We start from the raw sequence: 20071 nt of genomic DNA on the forward strand, positions 1-20071 counted from the left end.
TTATTTTTAAGATTAGATTTTCTAAGTTTTACAGGCTTTATAATTTTAGTTCCTAGCTTTCAAGTTCTTGTAAATGGTTTTCTCATTTCCACTGCTGCCTCAAATTTTAAAATGTTCACTCTTTGTCTCTTCCATATAGTCAATAGCTTCTTAGAGACAGGCTGATACTAAGAATGAAGCACACAAGAGAGATGAGCCCAATATATCATCTGTGGTGTCAGATGTAACAAATTGATAAACCGAATGGGGACTGGGCATTCAGACTACTGGTTAAGATACTCACGTCCCACATCAGAGTACCTGGGTTCAATTCGTGGCTCTAGCTCCTAACTCAAGCTTCCCATCAATGCAGACCCTGTGAAGTGGAAGTGATGTTCCAGTCACTCATGTGGGAAATCTAGATTTTGTTCCCAGCCATTGGCTTTAAACCCAGGACACTGTGGGCATTTGGGTAGCAAATAAACATATGGAGCTTTCACTTTCTGTCTCTCAAATAAATAAAAAAATTTTAAATAAATAAAATCAGGAAAAAAAAAAAAAAAACTTCAGAGGGCATCTCAAAAGGACACAGGAGCCAGGCTGAAGAGGCATCCATTGGTAAAATCTGGGATAGTACATATACTAAATTAAATCTGATTAGCAATGGATTATAATCCATCATACAGAATAGAATCTGTAAGTCTATACGTAGTAGAAAAATAGCTGGAGATAAAAGGATTCCTTCTTAATAGTGAAATGATTTATAAATATTGAGGTGGAAGAGTTAGAAAAATTACAACTGGGGTAGGTGTTTGGCCTAGCATTTAAGATGGCAGTTAAGATACCTACATCCCATATCAGAGTGCCTGGATTTGATAACTGGTACTAGCTCCAGCTCCTGACTCTAGCTGCCTGCTAATGCAGACTCTTGGTGGCAGTAATGGCTAAATGACTGAGTTCCTACAACCCATGTAGGAGATACAGATTAAGTTCCCAGATTCTAGCTTTGGCCTTAGATGGATTCCATTGCAGGCATTTGGGGAGTAAAACAGCAGATTTTCTGTTTCTCAAATAAATTAATTTAAAAATACCTATTTTAAAAGATCACTGAAAATAAAATGACAATTTTCAATACCATATAAATGGGTTTCAGCAAGAATCAAATTCAAAATTAGTAGAGAGAAGGAAGAACTGATAAAGTTAAAGACAGTTTTAAGATCTTAAAATGTCTCCTACCAAATAGCTAAAGTTACAAGAAGGAAAATAATTAACTACACAGTGTACACTTTGGTTAGGTGTGATACTTTAAGAAAATAAACACAAATAGTATTTAAATTGTGGGTATACAACCTGATATACTTATGAGAAAACAGCAGATAAACCCAAAATAAGGAACATGTCATGAAAAACAAATGGTGAAGGCCGGCGCCGTGGCTCAATAGGCTAATCCTCCACCTTGCGGCGCCGGCACACCGGGTTCTAGTCCCGGTCGGGGCGCCGGATTCTGTCCGGTTGCCCCTCTTCCAGGCCAGCCCTCTGCTATGGCCAGGGAGTGCAGTGGAGGATGGCCCAGGTGCTTGGGCCCTGCACCCCATGGGAGACCAGGAAAAGCACCTGGCTCCTGGCTCCTGCCATCGGATCAGCGCGGTGCGCCGGCTGCAGCGGCGGCCATTGGAGGGTGAACCAACGGCAAAGGAAGACCTTTCTCTCTGTCTCTCTCTCTCACTGTCCACTCTGCCTGTCAAAAATTAAAAAAAAAAAAAAAATGGTGAAAAGCAGCTCTACTGTTCAAAATGTCAATATCATAAAAGAGGAGAGCTTATGAATGATTCTAGGTGAGGAAACTAGACATGTGATCCTGAACTGGATCCTACTGTAAAGGAGGAAAAAGGAAGCTATAATGGACATAACTGGGACAATTAACAAAACTGGAATATGGACTGCAGTTCAAAGTACTGCACCAATGATAAATTTCCAAAGTTTTCTATACTATGGTTCCATGAGAAAATAATCCTGCTCTAAGGAAAAACACATATTAAAAGATAAAAGAGGGGCCAGCATTGTGGTGTACTGGGTTAAGCTGCCACCTATGATCTGGCATCCCATTTGGATGCCAATTCGAGTCCTGGCTTCTCTGCTTTCAATCCACCTCCCTGCTATTGTGCCTGGGAATGATGATTCTTGCACCCACATGGGAGACAAAAGGGTAAACTCTTGGCTCTTGGCTTCTGCCTGGCCCAGCCCCAGCTGTTCTGGCCATTTGGGGAGTGAACTAGCAGATCAAAGACCTTTTTCTGTCTCTTCCCCACCCCTCTCTGAACACTGCCTTTCAAATAAATAATCTTTTAAAAAAGATAAAAGAGGGACCAGTGCTGTGGCATAGTGGGTAGAGCAGCACCTGCAGTGCTGGCATGCCATATGGGCACCAGTTCGCTCCACTTCCAATCCAGCTCTCTAAGGCCTGGGAAAGCAATAGAAGATGGTCCAAGCCCTTGGGCTCCTGCACCCGCATGGGAGACCCAGAAGAAGCTCCTGGCTTGGGATCAGCACAGCTATAGCAGTTGCGGCCAGTTGGGGAGTGAACCAGCAGGTGGAAGGCTTCTCTCTCTCTCTGCCTCTCCTTCTCTCTCTGTGTAACTCTTACAAATAAATAAGTAAATCTTTAAAGTATATATATATATATATATACGTATATATAAAAGAGAATTATATATTCAACTTACTCTTAAATAGTTAGAAAAAAATGGATGTGTATGAACATATAAAGAGACTATGATAAAATAATGGCAAATATTAAAAAGTAATGATGTAGAAAAGAATACATGTGAGGATTCACTATTCTTGCAAGTTTTTTGTTAAGTTAAATTTTCTCAAAAACTATTTCAAAAAGTATGTACAGGGTCAGTGCAAGTCCCAGCTGCTTCCATTTCGATCCAGCTCCCTGTTAATGTGCCAGGAAAAGCAGTGAAAGATAGTCTAAGTCCTTGGGATACTCGCACCCATGTGGGAAACCCAGATGAAATTCCTGGCTCCTGGCTTCAGCCTGGCCCAGCCCTAGTCAATGTAGTAATTTGGGGTGTAAACCAGTGGATGTAAGATCTTTCTCTCTTTGCCTCTCCCTTTCTCTCTGTAACTCTGCCTTTAAAATAACTAACTAAATCTTAAGAAAAAAAAAAGTATGTACAACCAAAGACAAAGATAATTATCACAGAGACAACCAACAGAACAGGAGAAAAATACTTGCAAACTACTCATCCTACAAGGAATTGATATTCAGAATAGATAAGGTCCTCAAACAAGTCAACAGCAACAAAAAAAACAGAATAATCCTATTTAAAAAAACCAGGAAAATAATATGAATAGACATTTTCCAAAAGAGGATACAGAAATGGTCAACAAGCACATGAAAGATACTCAACATCACTAACCATCAGTAAAATGTAAATCAAAACCACAATCAGTAAGCCAGCATTCAGTTGAGTGTTTAAAAATAGCCATATCCCACAAGAGAGTGCCCGAGTGTTTAAAAATAGCCATATCCCACAAGAGAGTGCCCGAGTTTGATTCTCGGTTCCAGCTTCCCCACAATGCAGACACTGGGAGGCAGTGGTGATAGAAGTGGCTTCCTGCCACTCAAGTGGGAGACCCAGATTGAGTTCCCAGCTCCTGGCATCTAACCTCAACTTTTTCAGATATTTGGGGAGTGAACCAGTGGATGGGAGTGCTCCATTTCTCTGCCTCTCAAATTTTTAAAAAAACCCACATAATGAGGTATCATCCCATCTCATGAGAATGGCTATTATCAAAAGGGAAAAAAATGACAAACACTGACAAGGATGTGAAGAAAAGGGAATCTTTACAGACTGTTGATGGGAATGTAAATCAGTACAGTCGTTATGGAAAACAATATGTAGGTTCCTCAAAAAACTAGAAATATAACTACTATATGATCAAGCAAACCCACTTTTGGGTATAAATCCAAAGGAACTGACAATAGTATATAAAAGAAATATCTGTACTTGAGTGTTTATTGCAGACTATTCATAATAGCCAAGATACGGAGACATAAGTGTGTATGCACGCTTTTTTTTTTTTTTTTTTTTTTAAGTATCCACCAACTTTCCCTGGGGGAAAAACTCTTCTTCATAAAGAATTTATCTAGTTATGTGTGTCAGAAGGCAAGAAAGCAAAATTTGACTGGTCTAAAAAGTGAAAACTAACCTGCCATCACCCCTCTTATGAGGCATGTACACCTAGATTCATAGAGCAAATCAGTACAACAACCATGAAAATAAACCAGATCATAAATATATGAATGAGAAGATAACTGTACCTAATAGCTTTTTCCAGGATTTGATGAGAGACTTTGCTAAAGATGTAACTTCTTCATCTGTACTTTGCTTGCGAATAGCGTTAACTGACATTCCAATTCTTGTGGACTGCAAGGCAAGGCAACAACAAAAAATTGCACACAAATTTTATTTCATGCAATTCAGTATTCTACCCATATTTCCTTCGTTCCCAGATTCCTGCTTCCATTTCAGAACAACTCTTCAATTATTTGAATTCTTACAACATCACAGACTTAAGATACATATCTTTTCAATTTAAACATCAATGTTGTTATTACAAGAGACCTGCAAATATATGATTTGCTACCAAAATGAGGCTATTTAACTCCTGAAATGAAATCAGTCTTTCCACAAAGAAGGAAGGATAAAATATAAAATTGTACATGTACATAAAGCAGGCTGAAATAATGACTAATATATGTACCTTTTGTTTTTAGACATTCTTTTATATACATAATTTTGTAGAGCACAACTTTTAATGAGTCTACTTAAACATAAAGTACTACCTACAGAGGTTTAAAAGACATTTTTTTGGCCTGTAGCTGGCATATAATCATAGATATTAAAATGAACTTCAGAGGATATAGATAAAATATAACATGTGATAATATATTGTGTCCAGGATATCTGGAGCATCCACATTCATTAATCTTCCTAACACTTCAAAGTTGAAATAACTCTCATTTTTATTTTTAAGATTTATTCATTTATTTGAAAGCAGCAGTACAATGAGAGGAGAGAGAAACAGAAATAGATACTATCCATCTGCTGGTTCATACCCCATATGGCTGCAATGACTGGGGCTAGTCCAGGTGGAAGCCAGGAGCCAGAAACTCCACCCAAGACTCCCACATGTGTGGGAGGGGCCCAAGCACATGGGCCTTCTGTTGCTGCTTTCCCAGGCACATTAGCAGGGGGCTGGATCAGAAGTAGAGCAGCTAGGACTCAAACCAGTGCTCATGGGACACAAGCACTGCAGGAGGCAGGCAGCATAACCTGCTGTGCCACAACATCAGCCCCTCACTCTACTTATTTTTAAAGATGAAGAGATTCAATGATTAATAAACAACCTGCCCAATATTATACCATGACTAATTGGCAAGGCTAGGATTTTAATCTAGCTTTCTCTGCTTATAAGGTGTACACCCTTTCCTGCACATCAATGATTTTTGAACTGTGTTCAAAGAACATATAAGCAATGATAGTACAATTACAGCTGACAAATAAAATGATAAATTATTTAGTAACTTTAGGCTGTTAATAGACAATCTTTCAAAACAAAGTATATGGGAAAAAAACAACTAAAGGAATTCTTAGTGCTAAAAACTAGAGAGAGAGAGAGAAAGAGAGAGAGAGAGAGAAACCCTGCTGTAAGTTTTAAGGCAAAAAAATAAATAGGTGGTTCAGGTTTCCTTTTAAATAACTTAACTCAATACAAAGACAAGTATTGGGCAAGAACTTAGAATACATAATTTACTGGTGTGCCTTACATTATACTGCTTGGGAAACTTAGCAGGACAGGTCAGGTTTAATAGCAGAAGATAATAGGAGTCCCATAATTCTAAACCCCCAAAATATTTGGGGTCAACAACATAAGTTTTCTAAATAAAATGACATTTTAGGAGAGGCTTGCAGGACAGCAAAGGTACAAGGAGAAAATGGATCAACTGTGTGCAGTAAGGTGGCTACCTTTATTAACACGGGCTGTTATTATTAAAAAGTCAATGACTGGGGCCAGAGTTGTGGAACAGCAGGTAAATCATCACCAGTTCGTGTTCTGGATGCTCCACTTCCAATCCAGCTTCCTGCTAATGTGCCTGGGAAACCAGCAAATATGGCCCAAGTGCTTGGAACCCTACACCAAGATGGAGTTCAGGTTCCTGGTCTCAGCCTGGCCCAGCCCTAGCTGTTGCGGACATATCTGGGGAGTGAACCAGTGGATGGAAGTTTTCTCTTTTCTCTGTCTCTGCAGAAGATGGTCCATGTGCTTAGACCCCTGCACCCACATGGGAGACCTAGCTGTTGTAGCCATCTAGGAGTGAACCAACAAATGGAAAATAACTCCTTCTCTCTATATAAGCTTGCCTTTTTAAATAAATAAATCTTTAAAAAATCAGCTTTCTTCACTGCAGGACTAATCGAAGTTTTTAGTGACTCTTGGCAGAAAAAAGTTTCCCCATCCCTACCTTAGAAAATGCAACATATTGAGCAGACTGGGGGAGACAACTGCATAATGATAAAGCAAAAAGGAATGAGTTCCTAGACCAAGAGACACCATTAACAGCACAGGAAACAAGTAGAGTAATAAAGCTCCAGAACAAAAATCTCCTTCATAATCACTCAGGGATTTTTGCCAGAATGATCTGAAGGCAGCCACACAGAGGTTAAAAACAAACAACCAACCAAAAACATATAGCTACTACACAGCTACCTTAAAATACATACAAAACCATAAAAACAACATACAGGGGCCAGCATTGTGGCACGGTAGTTAAGCCTCTGCCTGCAACACAGGCATTTCATATAGGGGCTGGTTTGAGTCCTGGCTGCTCCACTTCTGACCCAGCTCCCTGCTAATTTGTCTGGGACAGCAGCAACAGATAGCCCAGACTTCAGTCTGGTCACTGTGGCCATTTGGGGATTGAACCAGTAGATGCAAGATCTCTGTGTGTATGTGTGCCTCTCTTCTAACTCTTTCAAATACAAAAAAAAAGAAATTAAAAAAAAAAAAAAACAAATGGCATTGTGACACAGTAGGTTAATTCTCCACCTGTGGCACTGGCATCCCATATGGGCCTCCATTCAAGTCCCGACTGCTCTTCTTCCAATCCAGCTCTCTGTTGACAGCCTGGGAAAGCAGTAAAAGTTGGGCCGACCGCTTGGACCCCTACTTCCACGTGGGAGATCCAGAAGAAGCTCCTGGCTCCTGACTTTGGATCAGCCCAGCTTCAGCCATTGCAGCCATTTGGGGAGAGAACAGCTGATGAAAGACCTCTCTCTGTGTCCCTCTCACTGTCTGTAACTCTACCTCTCAAATAAAATCTTTTAAAAAAAATAACAAAGAAACATATAGCTAACATAAAACATCATTGAAAGAAATTAAAATATAACTTGAACAAATAAAATACATCACACATTCAACACTCTGGAAGCCTTAAATGTTAAGATTTCAATACTGGGACCACACTGTGATGCAGTAGGTTAAGCCACCACTTGCAAGGCAGCATCCCATACCAGAATGCTGACTGGAGCCTGGCTACTTTGCCTCCTGATGCTGCTGGTTTGCCTCCTAAGGCAGAAGAAGATGGCCCAAGTACTTAGGCTCCAGCTAACCAAGTGGGTGACCTGGATGGAGTTGAGTTCCTGTTTCCTAGCTTCTGTCTGGCCCACCCTCAGCTCTTGCAGCCATTTAGGAAATTAACCAGTAGACAAGGGATCCCTCTCTCTTCTGCCTCTCCCTCTGACACTCTGCCTTTCAAATAAATAGACCTTAAAAAAAGATCGCATTAATGTCGGAAGAAAGATTCAATGCAATCCATGCCAGAATCTCATCAATCTCTGGTGCATATACTGACAAGCTTACCCTGAAGTTCATACAGAAATGCAAGGGACCACAAATAGCTAAAATAATCTTGACAAAGAAAAAAAAAAAAACAAATTTGGAGGACTCACAACTTCCAATTTCAAAACATACAGAAAGCTACAGTAATTAAGACAGTGTAGTACTGGCATAGGAAAGTCATATAGATCAATGCAATAGATTTAAGACTCCAAAAATAAACCCCTACATTCTTGGTCAATTGATTTTAGACAAAGATGGCAAGACAATTCACTGAAGAAAAGAATATTCTTTTAAACAAATGGTGCTAGAACAACTAGATACCCATTTGTAAAAGAACAAAGTTGGGGCCAGCTCACTTGGCTAATCCTCCGTCTGCGGCGCCAGCACCCCGGGTTCTAGTCCTGGTCGGGGCGCTGGGTACTAGTCCCAGTTGCTCCTCTTCCAGTCAAGCTCTCTGCTGTGTCCCAGGAGGGCAGCGGAGGATGGCCTAGATGCTTGGGTCCCTGTTACCCGCATGGGAGACAGGGAGGAAACACCCGGCTCTTGGCTTCAGCTCGGCGCAGCACCAGCCATGGTGGCCATTAGGGGAGTGAATCAACAGTAAGAAAACCTTTTTCTCTGTCTCTCTCTCACTGTCTATAACTCTCTGTCTAACTCTGCCTGTCAAAAAAAAAAAAAAAAAAAAAAAAGTTGGACGTCCTCCTTACACCACAAAAGATTAACTCAAAAGGAATACAAGAAAAATCTTCATGACCTTGGATTAACCATCAAGCACTGGTTGCTTTTCTAAAAAATTTTACATGAGAGACCAAGAGACAGATGAGAGAGAGAAAGATCAAGAAAAGATACAGGGCTCCCATCTACTGGTCCAATCCCTAAACACTCTCATAGGCTGGGACTAGGCTAGGGACAAAGCTGGGTACCAGGAATGTAATCCAGGTCCCCTACATGGGTGGCAAGGACTGGACCACTTGAGCTCTCACCTGCTGCCTTCCAGGGTGTACATCAGCAGGAAACTGGGACAGAAAATGAAGCCAGACCTCAAACCCACATATTTCAATATGGGATGCAAGGTGTCCCAAGTGACATCTTAACAACAAAGTCAAGCACTTCCCCTCCCAGAGCAATAATCTTAAATATGATACCTAAAGCATAAGCAACCAAAGAAAAGAAAAGAAAGATAATTCAGACGACATCAAAATAAAAACTGTGTTCGAAAACACCAAAAAAGGTAAAAAGATAATGCATAGAATATAATGGGAGATAATATTTGTAAATCTTGTACCTGACAAGGAACTTGCATCTAAACTATATAAAGAACCTTTACAACTCAGTAATAAATGGGCAACTTGATTTAAAAATGGGCAAAGACATGAGAGTATTTCAGGCATGGAAAGCCAAGACACTCTGGGAAAAAAAAAAAAAATGACCTAAATGAAAGATCTCCGTGAGTGAGATCCCAGTGGAAAGAACGGGTCATCAAAGAAGGAGGTACCTTTCTCTGAAGGGAGGAGAGAACTTCCACTTTGACCAAGGCCTTGTCTAAATATTATCGGAGTCAGTGAACTCAGGGGGCTTCCATAGCCTTGGCAGCTCATGACAAGAGCCTAGGGTGATTACTGATGCCATAAATAAGAGTGTCAATTTGTTAAGTCAACAACAGGAGTCACTGTGCACTTACTCCTCATGTAGGATCTTTGTCCTTAGTGTGCTGTACATTGAGATTTAATGCTATAACTAGTACTCAAACAGTATTTTTCACTTTATGTTTCTGTGTGGGAGCAAACTGTTGAAATCTTTACTTAATGTATGCTAAACTGATCTTCTGTATATAAAGAGAATCGAAAATGAATCTTGATGTGAATGGAAGGGGAGAGGGAGTGGGAAAGGGGAGGGTTGCGGGTGGGAGGGACGTTATGGGGGGGAAGCCATTGTAATCCATAAGCTGTACTTTGGAAATTTATATTCATTAAATAAAAGTTAAAAAAAAAATGGGCAAAGAATCTGGATAGGCACTTCTTCAAAATATAAATACAGATGGTCAACAAACACATGAAAAAATGCTTGACATCATTAATCATTAGGGAAATGGAAATCATCATGATCCACAAGGAAATACCACTTCACACCCACCAGAATGGCTATAATTACAGACAGACAATAATAACAACTACTGGCATGGATGCAGAGAAACTACAGAGTTATCATTTATTACTACTAGGAATGTAAAATGGTGTAATTACTTGAGAAACAGTCTGGCAGGACCTCAAAATGTTAAACACAGAGTTACCACATGACTCAGAAATTCAACTTCTAAGTATCATCTACCTAAAAGCACAAAAACATATGTTCACAGAAATTTGAACATGAACATACATACCGTCATGATTCATAACAGCCAAAAAAAGGGAGAAATAATCCAAATTCCATCAACTGGTAAGCGAATAAGCAAAATGCAGCATATTCATACAATGGAATTAGCTGGCCATAAAAAAGGGGTATATATTAAAACATGGACATAGACTGGCACCATGGCTCAATAGGATAATCCTCCGCCTGTGGCGCCAGCACCCCGGGTTCTAGTCCTGGTCAGGGCGCCAGATTCTGTCCTGGTCGCTCCTCTTCCTGTCCAGCTCTCTGCTGTGACCCAGGAGTGCAGTGGAGGATGGCCCAAGTGCTTGGGCCCTGTACCCACAAGGAAGACCAGGAGAAGCACCTGGCTCCTGGCTTTGAATCAGCGCAGTGCACCGGCCGCAGCGAGTCGCCGCAGCGGCCATTGTGGGGTGAACCAACGGAAAAGGAAGACCTTTCTCTCTGTCTCTCTCACTGTCCACTCTGCCTGTCAAAAAAAGAAAATGGACAAATCTTGAAAATATTATGCTAAGATGCTAAACACAAAAGGTCACATGTTGTATGATTCTATTTATGTATTCTAGGGTGGAAAGAGAGGTCCAACTGGGGAGATATGACAAATGACTGCTAAACGGTCTGGCAGTTCTTTGTGGGATGATGGAAATACTCAAATTGTGGTAATGGAAGCAAAATTCTATGCTAAATACCACTGAATTATACACTTCAAATGTATGAATTGCATGGTATGTAAATTATTCCTCAATAATGCAGTTAAAGAATGTTTTAAGGGGCAGGTATTTGGCACAGCAGCTAAGATGCATACATCCCATATCAGAGTGCATAGTTTGAGTCCTGGTTCCACATCTGATCCAGTTTCCTGCTAATGAGCACTCCTGAGAGACAGCAAGTGATAGTTCAAGTCCTTGTGTCCCTGCCACACATGTGAGAGACCTGGTCTGAGTTCCAGGTTCCCAGCTTCAGCTTAGCCCAATATGATGTTGTGACCATATGGGAAGTGAACAAGCAGACCAAGATCTCTTTCTCTTTGTCTCTCTAACAAACAAAAAATCTTTTTAAGTTACAAATGTCTTAAAATATGTTGTACCCATAAACAAATGCAATTACAACTTAATCACAAAATGCGTAAGAAAAAGGAAGAACCATGTTTCCAGCAGACTGAGAGAAAACTTCAGTAAAGAAGTGATGGGGGAGCCAACATTGTGGCACAGCAGGTTGAGATACCACCTGTGATGCCAGCATCTCCTGTGAGTGTGGGTTTGAGTCCCAGCTGCTGTACTTTCAATCCAGCTCCCTGCTAATGCACCTAGGAAAATAGCAGAAGATAGCCTGAGTGACTGGGCCCCTGGCTACCCAAGTGAGAGACCCAGATAGAGTTCCAGGTTGTGGCCATTTAAGGAGTGAACCAGCAGATGGAGGTCACTCCCTATCCCCAACTCTGCCTTTCAAAAAGAAATTTTTTTTAATGATGGAACTGCAAACAGCACAAGGAATCCAAAAGCAGCAGAGGCAAAGAGGAAGAAAGCACACAACACCTATCCCAGCTTTCCAAGCTCCCTAGCCAAAGGGGACATCAGCTAGCCAGGAAAATTGGAAAGTGCCATGCCCCCCCAACACAGCAGACCAGCAGCCCTAACTCTAGAAATTCCACACTCCTCACTGAATTTAAATCCAATCAAGAAAACTGACTGGAGTTTGAGCAACTACTTTGCTTCAAAAAAGGGACCCACATGGCTTCCCTCTGCCTTCGATAAACTACACCCAAGCTGCTGTGTTCCAGCAGTAACTGAACTCTTTTTTGTCTTAGGGGACAGCAGGCAGCCTCTGACCAGAAGTTACTATCAGAAGTCCCCAGAGCCAGAGCAAGAACACTTTCCAGGGTAGAGGGCAGGTCCCTTTGATGTGGTCACAAGCCCCAGAGCTACATTCACTTACTCTGTGCAATCTAAGTTCCCCTCATCTTCCTCCAGCTCAGCACTAGCAGCAGTCCACACATAATCCCAGAGGATCAGGCCTGAGAAAGTTCCTTTCTGCAGCTCTCAGCACAGAGTGCTAGGTGGATAGGACACAAGCTCTAATGTGATCTTTTATTAAAAAAAAAAAAAAAAGATTTATTTATTTATTTGAATGGCAGAGTCACAGAGATGCAGAGACAGAGAGAGAGGTCTTCCATCCACTGGTTCACTCTCCATATGGCCGCAATGGCCAGAACTGGGCCAATCCAAAGCCAGGAGTCAGGAGTTTCTTCCAGGGTCTCCCACATGGTGCAGGGGCCCAAGGACTTGAGACATCCTCCGCCACTTTCCCAGGCCATAGCAGAGAGCTGGATCAGAAGTGGAACAGCTGGGATATGGGATGCCGGTACAGCAGGTGGCAGCTTCACCTGCCACGCCACAGTGCCAGTCCCTCCTAGTGGCACCTTTCTATGCCCGGTGGAGAGTCTTCTCTATGACCTTGCAGCTCTGGGACTGTCAGTGTTGGTGTTACAACCCCTGAAGTAAATCCCACATTCACCTGTGGATCTGGAGGGTCCTGATTCCTTACTCTGCTTCAGGCTGCTGGTTGCCAGTCCACAGTTACCAGTATGACAGGCATTTATTTGCCTTCTGAGACCTAGATAAAGACCCCACTGCATCCTGTAGCTCCAGAACTGTGACTATTAGCACCAGATTCCTTAGAGTCACTGGAACCTACCCTGTGGCACCTAGGGAAGAACCTACTTGGATTTCACTGCTCCAGACCCACAACTGCCAGTGCACAATCTCCAGCAAAACTTGTATTCAGGCCGGTGACGCGGCTCACTAGGCTAATCCTCCTCCTTGTGGTGCCGGCACACCGGGTTCTAGTCCCGGTTGGGGCACCGGATTCTGTCCCGGTTGCCCCTCTTCCAGGCCAGCTCTCTGCTGTGGCCAGGGAGTGCAGTGGAGGATGGCCCAAGTACTTGGGCCCTGCAGCCCATGGGAGACCAGGAGAAGTACCTGGCTCCTGGCTTCAGATCAGCGCAGTGCGCCAGCCGCAGCGCGCCGGCCGCGGCGGCCATTGGAGGGTGAACCAACGGCAAAGGAAGACCTTTCTCTCTCTCACTGTCCACTCTGCCTGTCAAAAAAAAACAAAAAACAAAAAACAAAAAACAAAAAAAAAAAAAAAAAAAAAAAACCTTGTATTCAACCGTTAGGACTACAGCAAGGTCCCCTTAACATCCGCCATTGCTGTGAATAGGGTTTTTGGTGCTATACGCCCCAGCATCACAGAAAGAAAAAGGCATTGAGAACCTACTGAAATTATAGTTGAAAATTTCTCAAATCTTGAAAGAGACACAGACATCCAGGAAAGCTCGAAAGAACCCAATTAGACAACAATAAAATCTTCTCTAAGCCATATAGTGAAATTGTAAAAAGTTAAGGATAAGGAAAGAATCCTAAAGACAGTGAGAGGAAAAACATTTAAGTTACACATAAAGGAAAATCCATTAAACTAACAGAAGACTTCTCAGCAAAAAGTCCTACAGGTCTGAAGAGAGGGGAAAGATATATTAAGGTTATGAAAACAAACCACTTCCAGCCAAAAATATTTTATCCAGGAAATCTATCCTTTAAAAGTGAGGGAGAGATAAAGTATTTCCAGACAGGCAAAAACTGACAGAATTCATCATCATCAGACCAGCCTTACTTGGAATCCTGAAGGGTGTCCTACATTAGAAGTAATCATGAAAACACATGACATGGCCGGCGCCGTGGCAAACTAGGCTAATCCTCCGCCTGCGGCGCCAGCACCCTGGGTTCTAGTCCTAGTCAGAGCACTAAATTCTGTCCTGGTTGCTCCTCTTCCAGTCCAGCTCTCCGCTGTGGCCAGGGAAGGCAGTGAAAGATGGCCCAAGTGCTTGGGCCCTGCACCCGCATGGGAGACCAAGAGGAAGCACCTGGCTCCTGGCTTCAGATCTGTGCTGTGTGCCAGCCATAGCAGCCATTTGGGGGGTGAACCAACAGAAGGGAAGACCTTGCTCTCTCTCTCTCTCTCTCTCACTGTCTAACTCTACCTGTCAAAAAAAGAAAGACAGAAAGACAGAAAGAAAGAAAGAAAACACATGACAGAACAAAATTCTTAACACAGCACTTACAATCAGTATCCAATCAACAAAATGGCAGGAATTAGTTCTTATCTATCAATATTAACCTTGATTATAAAAGGATTAAATTCCTAGTCAAAAGATATAGCTTGGCTAAATGGATTTAAAAAAGACTTAACTATATGCTGCCTAAAAGAAACTCACTTCACAAGCAAGGTACACAGAGCAGAGACTGAAAATAAAGGTTTGGAAAAAGATATACCATGCATTCCCACCAACAGTGGGAATGCAAACTGGTAAAGCCACTATGGAAGTCAGTCTGGAGATTCCTCAGAAACCTGAAGATAACCCTACCATTCAACCCAGCCATCCCACTCCTTGGAATTTACCAAAAGGAAATTAAAGTGGCAAACAAAAAGCTGTCTGCATCTTAATGTTTATTGCTGCACAATTCACAATAGCTAAGACCTGGAATCAACCCAAATGCCCATCAACAGTAGACGGGATAAAGAAATTATGGGAAATGTACTCTATAGAATACTATACAGCAGTCAAAAACAATGAAATCTGGTCATTTGTAACAAAATGGAGGAATCTGGAAAACATTATGCTGAGTGAATTAAGCCAGTACAAAAGGGACAAATATCATATGTTCTCCCTGATCGGTGACAACCATCCAAGCACAAAAAAGGAAACCTGTTGAAGTGAAAGGGACACTATGAGATCAGTGACTTGATCAGCCCTTGTCCTGACTGTTGATGTAAAATTTAATACTTTATTCATTTTAGTATTTTTTTGTTCTAGTTAATACTATTGGTTGAACTCTGTAATTAACACACAATTATTCTTAGGTGTTTAAATAAAACTGAAAAGTGATCCCTGTTAAATATAAGAGTGGGAATGAGAGAAGAAGGAGATGTACAATTTGGGACATGCTCAATCGGACTTGCCCCAAATGGTAGAGTTAGAAATGTGCCAGGGGATTCCAATACAATCCCATCAAGGTGGCATGTACCAATGCCATCTCACTAGTCCCAGTGATCAATTTCAGGTCACAATTGATCACAATGATAGGTCTAAGAGGCAAAGGGATCACACAAACAAGTCTAGTGTCACCTAATACTAACTGATAGAATCAAAAAGGGAGAGAATGATCCATCATGGGAAGTGGGATAGACAGCAGATTCATAGAATGGCAGATGCCCTAAACAGCACTCTGGCCTCAGAATCAGCCCTTAAGGCATTCAGATATGGCTGAAGAGCCCATGAGAGTATTTTAGGCATGGAAAGCCAAGACACCCTGGCCAAAAAAAAAAAAAAAAAAAGAGGACCTAAATGAAAGGTCTCTGCGAGTGAGATCCCAGTGGAAAGAACGGTCCATCAAAGGAGGAGGTACCTTTCTCTGAAGGGAGGAGAGAACTTCCACTTTGACTATGACCTTGTCTAAATAAGATTGAAGTCAGCAAACTCAAAAGGCTTCCATAGCCTTGGAAACTCATGACTAGAGCCTAGGGAGATTATTGACGCCATAAACAGGAGTGTCAAATTGTGAAGTCAACATCAGGAGTCACTGTGTACTTACTCCTCATGTAGGATCTCTGTCCTTAATGTGTTGTCCAAGGTGAAGTAATGCTATAACTAGTACTGAAACAGTATTTTACACTTTATGTTTCTGTGTGGGTGCAAACTGATGAAATCTTTACTTAATATATACTAAATCGATCTTCTGTATATAAAGAGAATTGAAAATGAATCGATGTGAATGGAATGGGAGAGGGAGTGGGAGATGGGAGGGGTGTGGGAGGGAGGGAAGTTATGTGGGGGAAAAAGCCATTGTAATCCATAAACTGTACTTTTTTTTTTAACTTTTATTTAATGAATATAAATTTCCAATGTACGGCTTATGGATTACAATGGCTTCCCCCCCATAACGTGCCTCCCACCCGCAACCCTCCCCTTTCCCACTCCCTCTCCCCTTCCAATCACATCAAGATTCATTTTCAATTTTCTTTATATACAGAAGATCAGCATAAACTGTACTTTGAAAATTTATATTTACTAAATAAAAGTTTAAAAAAAAGAAAGATATACCATGCAAACAGAAGCCAAAAATGAGGTATAGTAAATATGCTCACATAAGATAAAAGACATTAAACCTAAAAACATAAAAAGAAACAAAGAACAGCATTATATATACTGAAAAGAAGATCAATTCAGCAGGAAGATATACAAGACTACCAGATATATAAAGCAAATATTAGATCCAAAGGGAGAGATACACTCCAACATCCCACTGTCATCAACTGACATATCATCCAGACAGAATATTAACAAAGATGCATCAGCATTAAGCCAAGTTTTAGAGTAAATGGACTTAACAGGCATTTACAAAACATTTGACCCAACAACTATAGGAATACACATTCATATTATCAATACACGGAATATCTTTTAAGACAGACCATATATCCAGCCACACATCAAGTCTCAGTACATTAAAAAAAAAAAAAAAAAACTGAAGTCATATCATGTATCTTCTCAGAAAAAAAAAAAAGAATAAAACCCCAAATCAACAGAAAATATATAAACACATGGAAATTGAAAAACAAGTTACTAAATAAGAAATAAGTCATCGAACTTAAAAACGAGATAAAAAATGTTTTAAACATTTATTTATTTACTTGAGAGGGAGAGCCTATTTACAGAGAGAGGGAGAATCAGAGAGAGGTCTTCCATCTGCTGGTTCTCTCCCCAAATGGCTGCAATGGCCAGAGCCAGGTAGATTCCAAGCTAGGAGCCAGAAGTTTCTTCTGAGTCACCCACATGGGTGCAGGGACTCAAGTACTTTGGCCATCTTCTACTGCTTTCCCAGGCCATACCAGAGAGCTGGATCAGAATTGGAACAACCAGGACTCAAACTAGTGCCCATATGGGATGCCAGCACTACAGGCGGATGCTTAACCTACTATACCACAGTGCTGGCCCCCTTAAAATTTCTTGAAAAAATGAAAATAAAACAGTTCAATCTGTAGAATACAGCTAAAGCAGTTTTAAGAGGTAGTTTTAAAAGTACTGTAGGCCGGCGCCGTGGCTTACTTGGCTAATCCTCCGCCTGCGGCGCCGGCACCCCAGGTTCTAGTCCTGGTTGGGACATCGGATTCTGTCCCAGTTGTTCCTCTTCCTGTCCAGCTCTCTGCTGTGGCCCGGGAGTGCAGTGGAGGATGGCCCAAGTGCTTGGGCCCTGCACCTGCGTGGGAGACTAGGAGGAAGCACCTGGCACCTGGCTCCTGGCTTCGGATGGGTGCAGCGGCCATTGTGGGGTGAACCAACAGAAGGAAGACCTTTCTCTCTCTCTCACTGTATAACTCTGTCAAAAAAAAAATAAAAATAAAAAAAATTTTAAGCCAGCACCGTGGCTCAACAGGCTAATCCTCCACCTAGTGGTGCCGGCACACCAGGTTCTAGTCCCGGTCGGGGCGCCGGATTCTGCCTTGGTTGCCCCTCTTCCAGGCCAGCTCTCTGCTGTGGCCAGGGAGTGCAGTGGAGGATGGCCCAAGTGCTTGGGCCCTGCACCCCATGGGAGACCAGGAGAAGCACCTGGCTCCTGGCTTCGGATCAGTGCGGTGTGCCGGACACAGCGCACCGGCTGCCGCAGCCATTGGAGGATGAACCAACGGCAAAGGAAGACCTTTCTCTCTGTCTCTCTCTCACACTATCCACTCTGTCAAAAAAAAAAAAAATTTTTTTTTAAAAAAGCACTGTAGTTAATTCCTCTTTAAGTGTTTTATAGAATTTAGTAGTAAAGCCATCAGATCCTGGACTTTTCTTTGATGGTAGACTTTATTACTGCTTCAATGGCATTACTTGTTGATCTTTTCAGGTTTTCTCTATGTTCTTGATTTACTCTTGGTAGCATATGTTTATCCAGGAATGAATTTAATTCTTTGAAGTTTTCCAAGTTGTTGGAATACATTTGTCTATGTTAGTTTCTTACAAATTTTTGTATTTCAGTGGTCTTAGTTGTAACGTCCCCTTTTGGATCTCATTTTCTTTGTGCTTTTCTCTTTTTTTCTTAGTTTGACTAAAGGTTTGTGTATTTTGTGTTTTCAAAAAACTAGCCTCTCATTTCGTTGACCTTTTATATATTTTTTAGTTTTGATTTCATTTATTTCTGCCCTGATTATTATTTTGCATCTCCTGTTCTTGTTTTTCTGAGTCTTTGAGTTGCATCAATAGATTATTTGAGATTTCTGTTTTTTTTTTTTTAATGTTAGCACTTATGCTCAGTTTCCCAGGCCATAAGCATCATAAATCACATCAACAAAATAAAAGCCATATGATTATATCAATAGATAGAGAAAGCATCTGGCAAGATTCAACATCCCTTTTCAATAAAAATCTTCAACTTATTAGGGACAGAAACAGCATACTTCAAAATTACAACGCCTGTATATGAGAAGCCAACAATCAATAACACACTGAACTAAGCAGGAAAAGCTGAAAGCATTTCCCTTGAGATCTAAAAGAGCATCCACTTTCACCACTCTTAATTTAGTACTGGAAGTATTAGTAAGACCAATTAAAGAGAAGGAAATAAAGAATATTAAAATTGGAAAGGGGGCCGGCGTCATGGTGCAGTAGGTTAATCCTCCACTGTGGTGTCAGCATCCCATATGGGCACCAGTTCTAGTTCCGGCTGCTCCTCTTCCAATCCAGCTCTCTGCTATGGCCTGGGAAAGCAGTAGAAGATGGCCCAAGTCCTTGGGCCCCTGCACCTGTGTGGGAGACCCAGAAGAAGCTCCTGGCTCCTGGCTTCAGATCAGTGCAGCTCAGGCCACTGTGGTCATTTGGGGAGAGAACCAACGGAAGGAAGACCTTTCTCTCTGTCTCTCCCCCTCACTGTCTGTAACTTTACCTCTCAAATAAATAAAATCTTGAAAAAAAATTGCAAAGAAAAAAAATCTAAATATCCATGTCCACAGATGACATAACTTTGTACATTAAAAACCTAAACACTACACCAAAAAGCTGTGTGAACTGATAAAACAATTTAGTAAACTTACAGGATATAAAACCAACATACAAAAAAAAAGTAGCATTTTTGTAAACAAGAGTGATTTTGCTGAAAAGAAAAAGAAAGAAATCACATTCACCATAGCTATTAAAGAAAACATTTAGGAACAATGAAATAACTGAAAAGGCCTTAAAATGAAAATTATGAAATAACAATTAAATCACCAAAGACATCAAAACATGGGAAAATATTCCTTGCTCATGGTTTGGAAGAACTAAAATTGTTAAAATGTCCACAATACCTAAAGCAATTTATAAATCCAGTGCAATTGCTATCAAAATACCAATGGCATTCTTTACAAAATTAGAAAAAATACTAAAATTCACATGGAAACACAGATGACCCAGAATAGCCAAAATAACCCAAAGCCAAAAAAAAATCATTCTGGAGGCCTCAGAATATGATTTCAAAGCATATGTATGCATGTGTATCATTTTTATATATAGTGTTATAGTTATATATATAGTTATTCAAGTGTATATATATAGCAATACCTATAGTATTTAAAACAGCATGGTATTGGCATAAAAACCAATACCATAGATCAACAGAACAGAGAACCTAGAAATTAATCCATATGCATACAGACAACTGATTTTTGACAAAGGAGCCAAGAACATACAGTAGATAAAGGATAATCTTTTCAATAAGTGGTACATGTAAAATTG

General features: G+C 41.0%; 1 protein-coding gene across 3 annotated transcripts in view; it reads right to left on the minus strand.

Annotated features, from left to right (window-relative positions):
- The window catches only part of TCEA1 (transcription elongation factor A1), a 69012-nt gene that overhangs the window by 24907 nt on the left and 24034 nt on the right, over window positions 1–20071 (minus strand). For all 3 annotated transcript variants that reach the window (XM_008255530.4, XM_051844488.2, XM_051844487.2), the window contains one exon: window positions 4313–4418. In XM_008255530.4, coding sequence (XP_008253752.1) covers window positions 4313–4418 — 106 coding nt within the window. The remainder of the gene's footprint in view (window positions 1–4312; window positions 4419–20071) is intronic.

This window comes from Oryctolagus cuniculus, chromosome 6 (genome assembly GCF_964237555.1).
Source record: "Oryctolagus cuniculus chromosome 6, mOryCun1.1, whole genome shotgun sequence".
Classification (NCBI taxonomy): Eukaryota; Metazoa; Chordata; class Mammalia; order Lagomorpha; family Leporidae; genus Oryctolagus; species Oryctolagus cuniculus.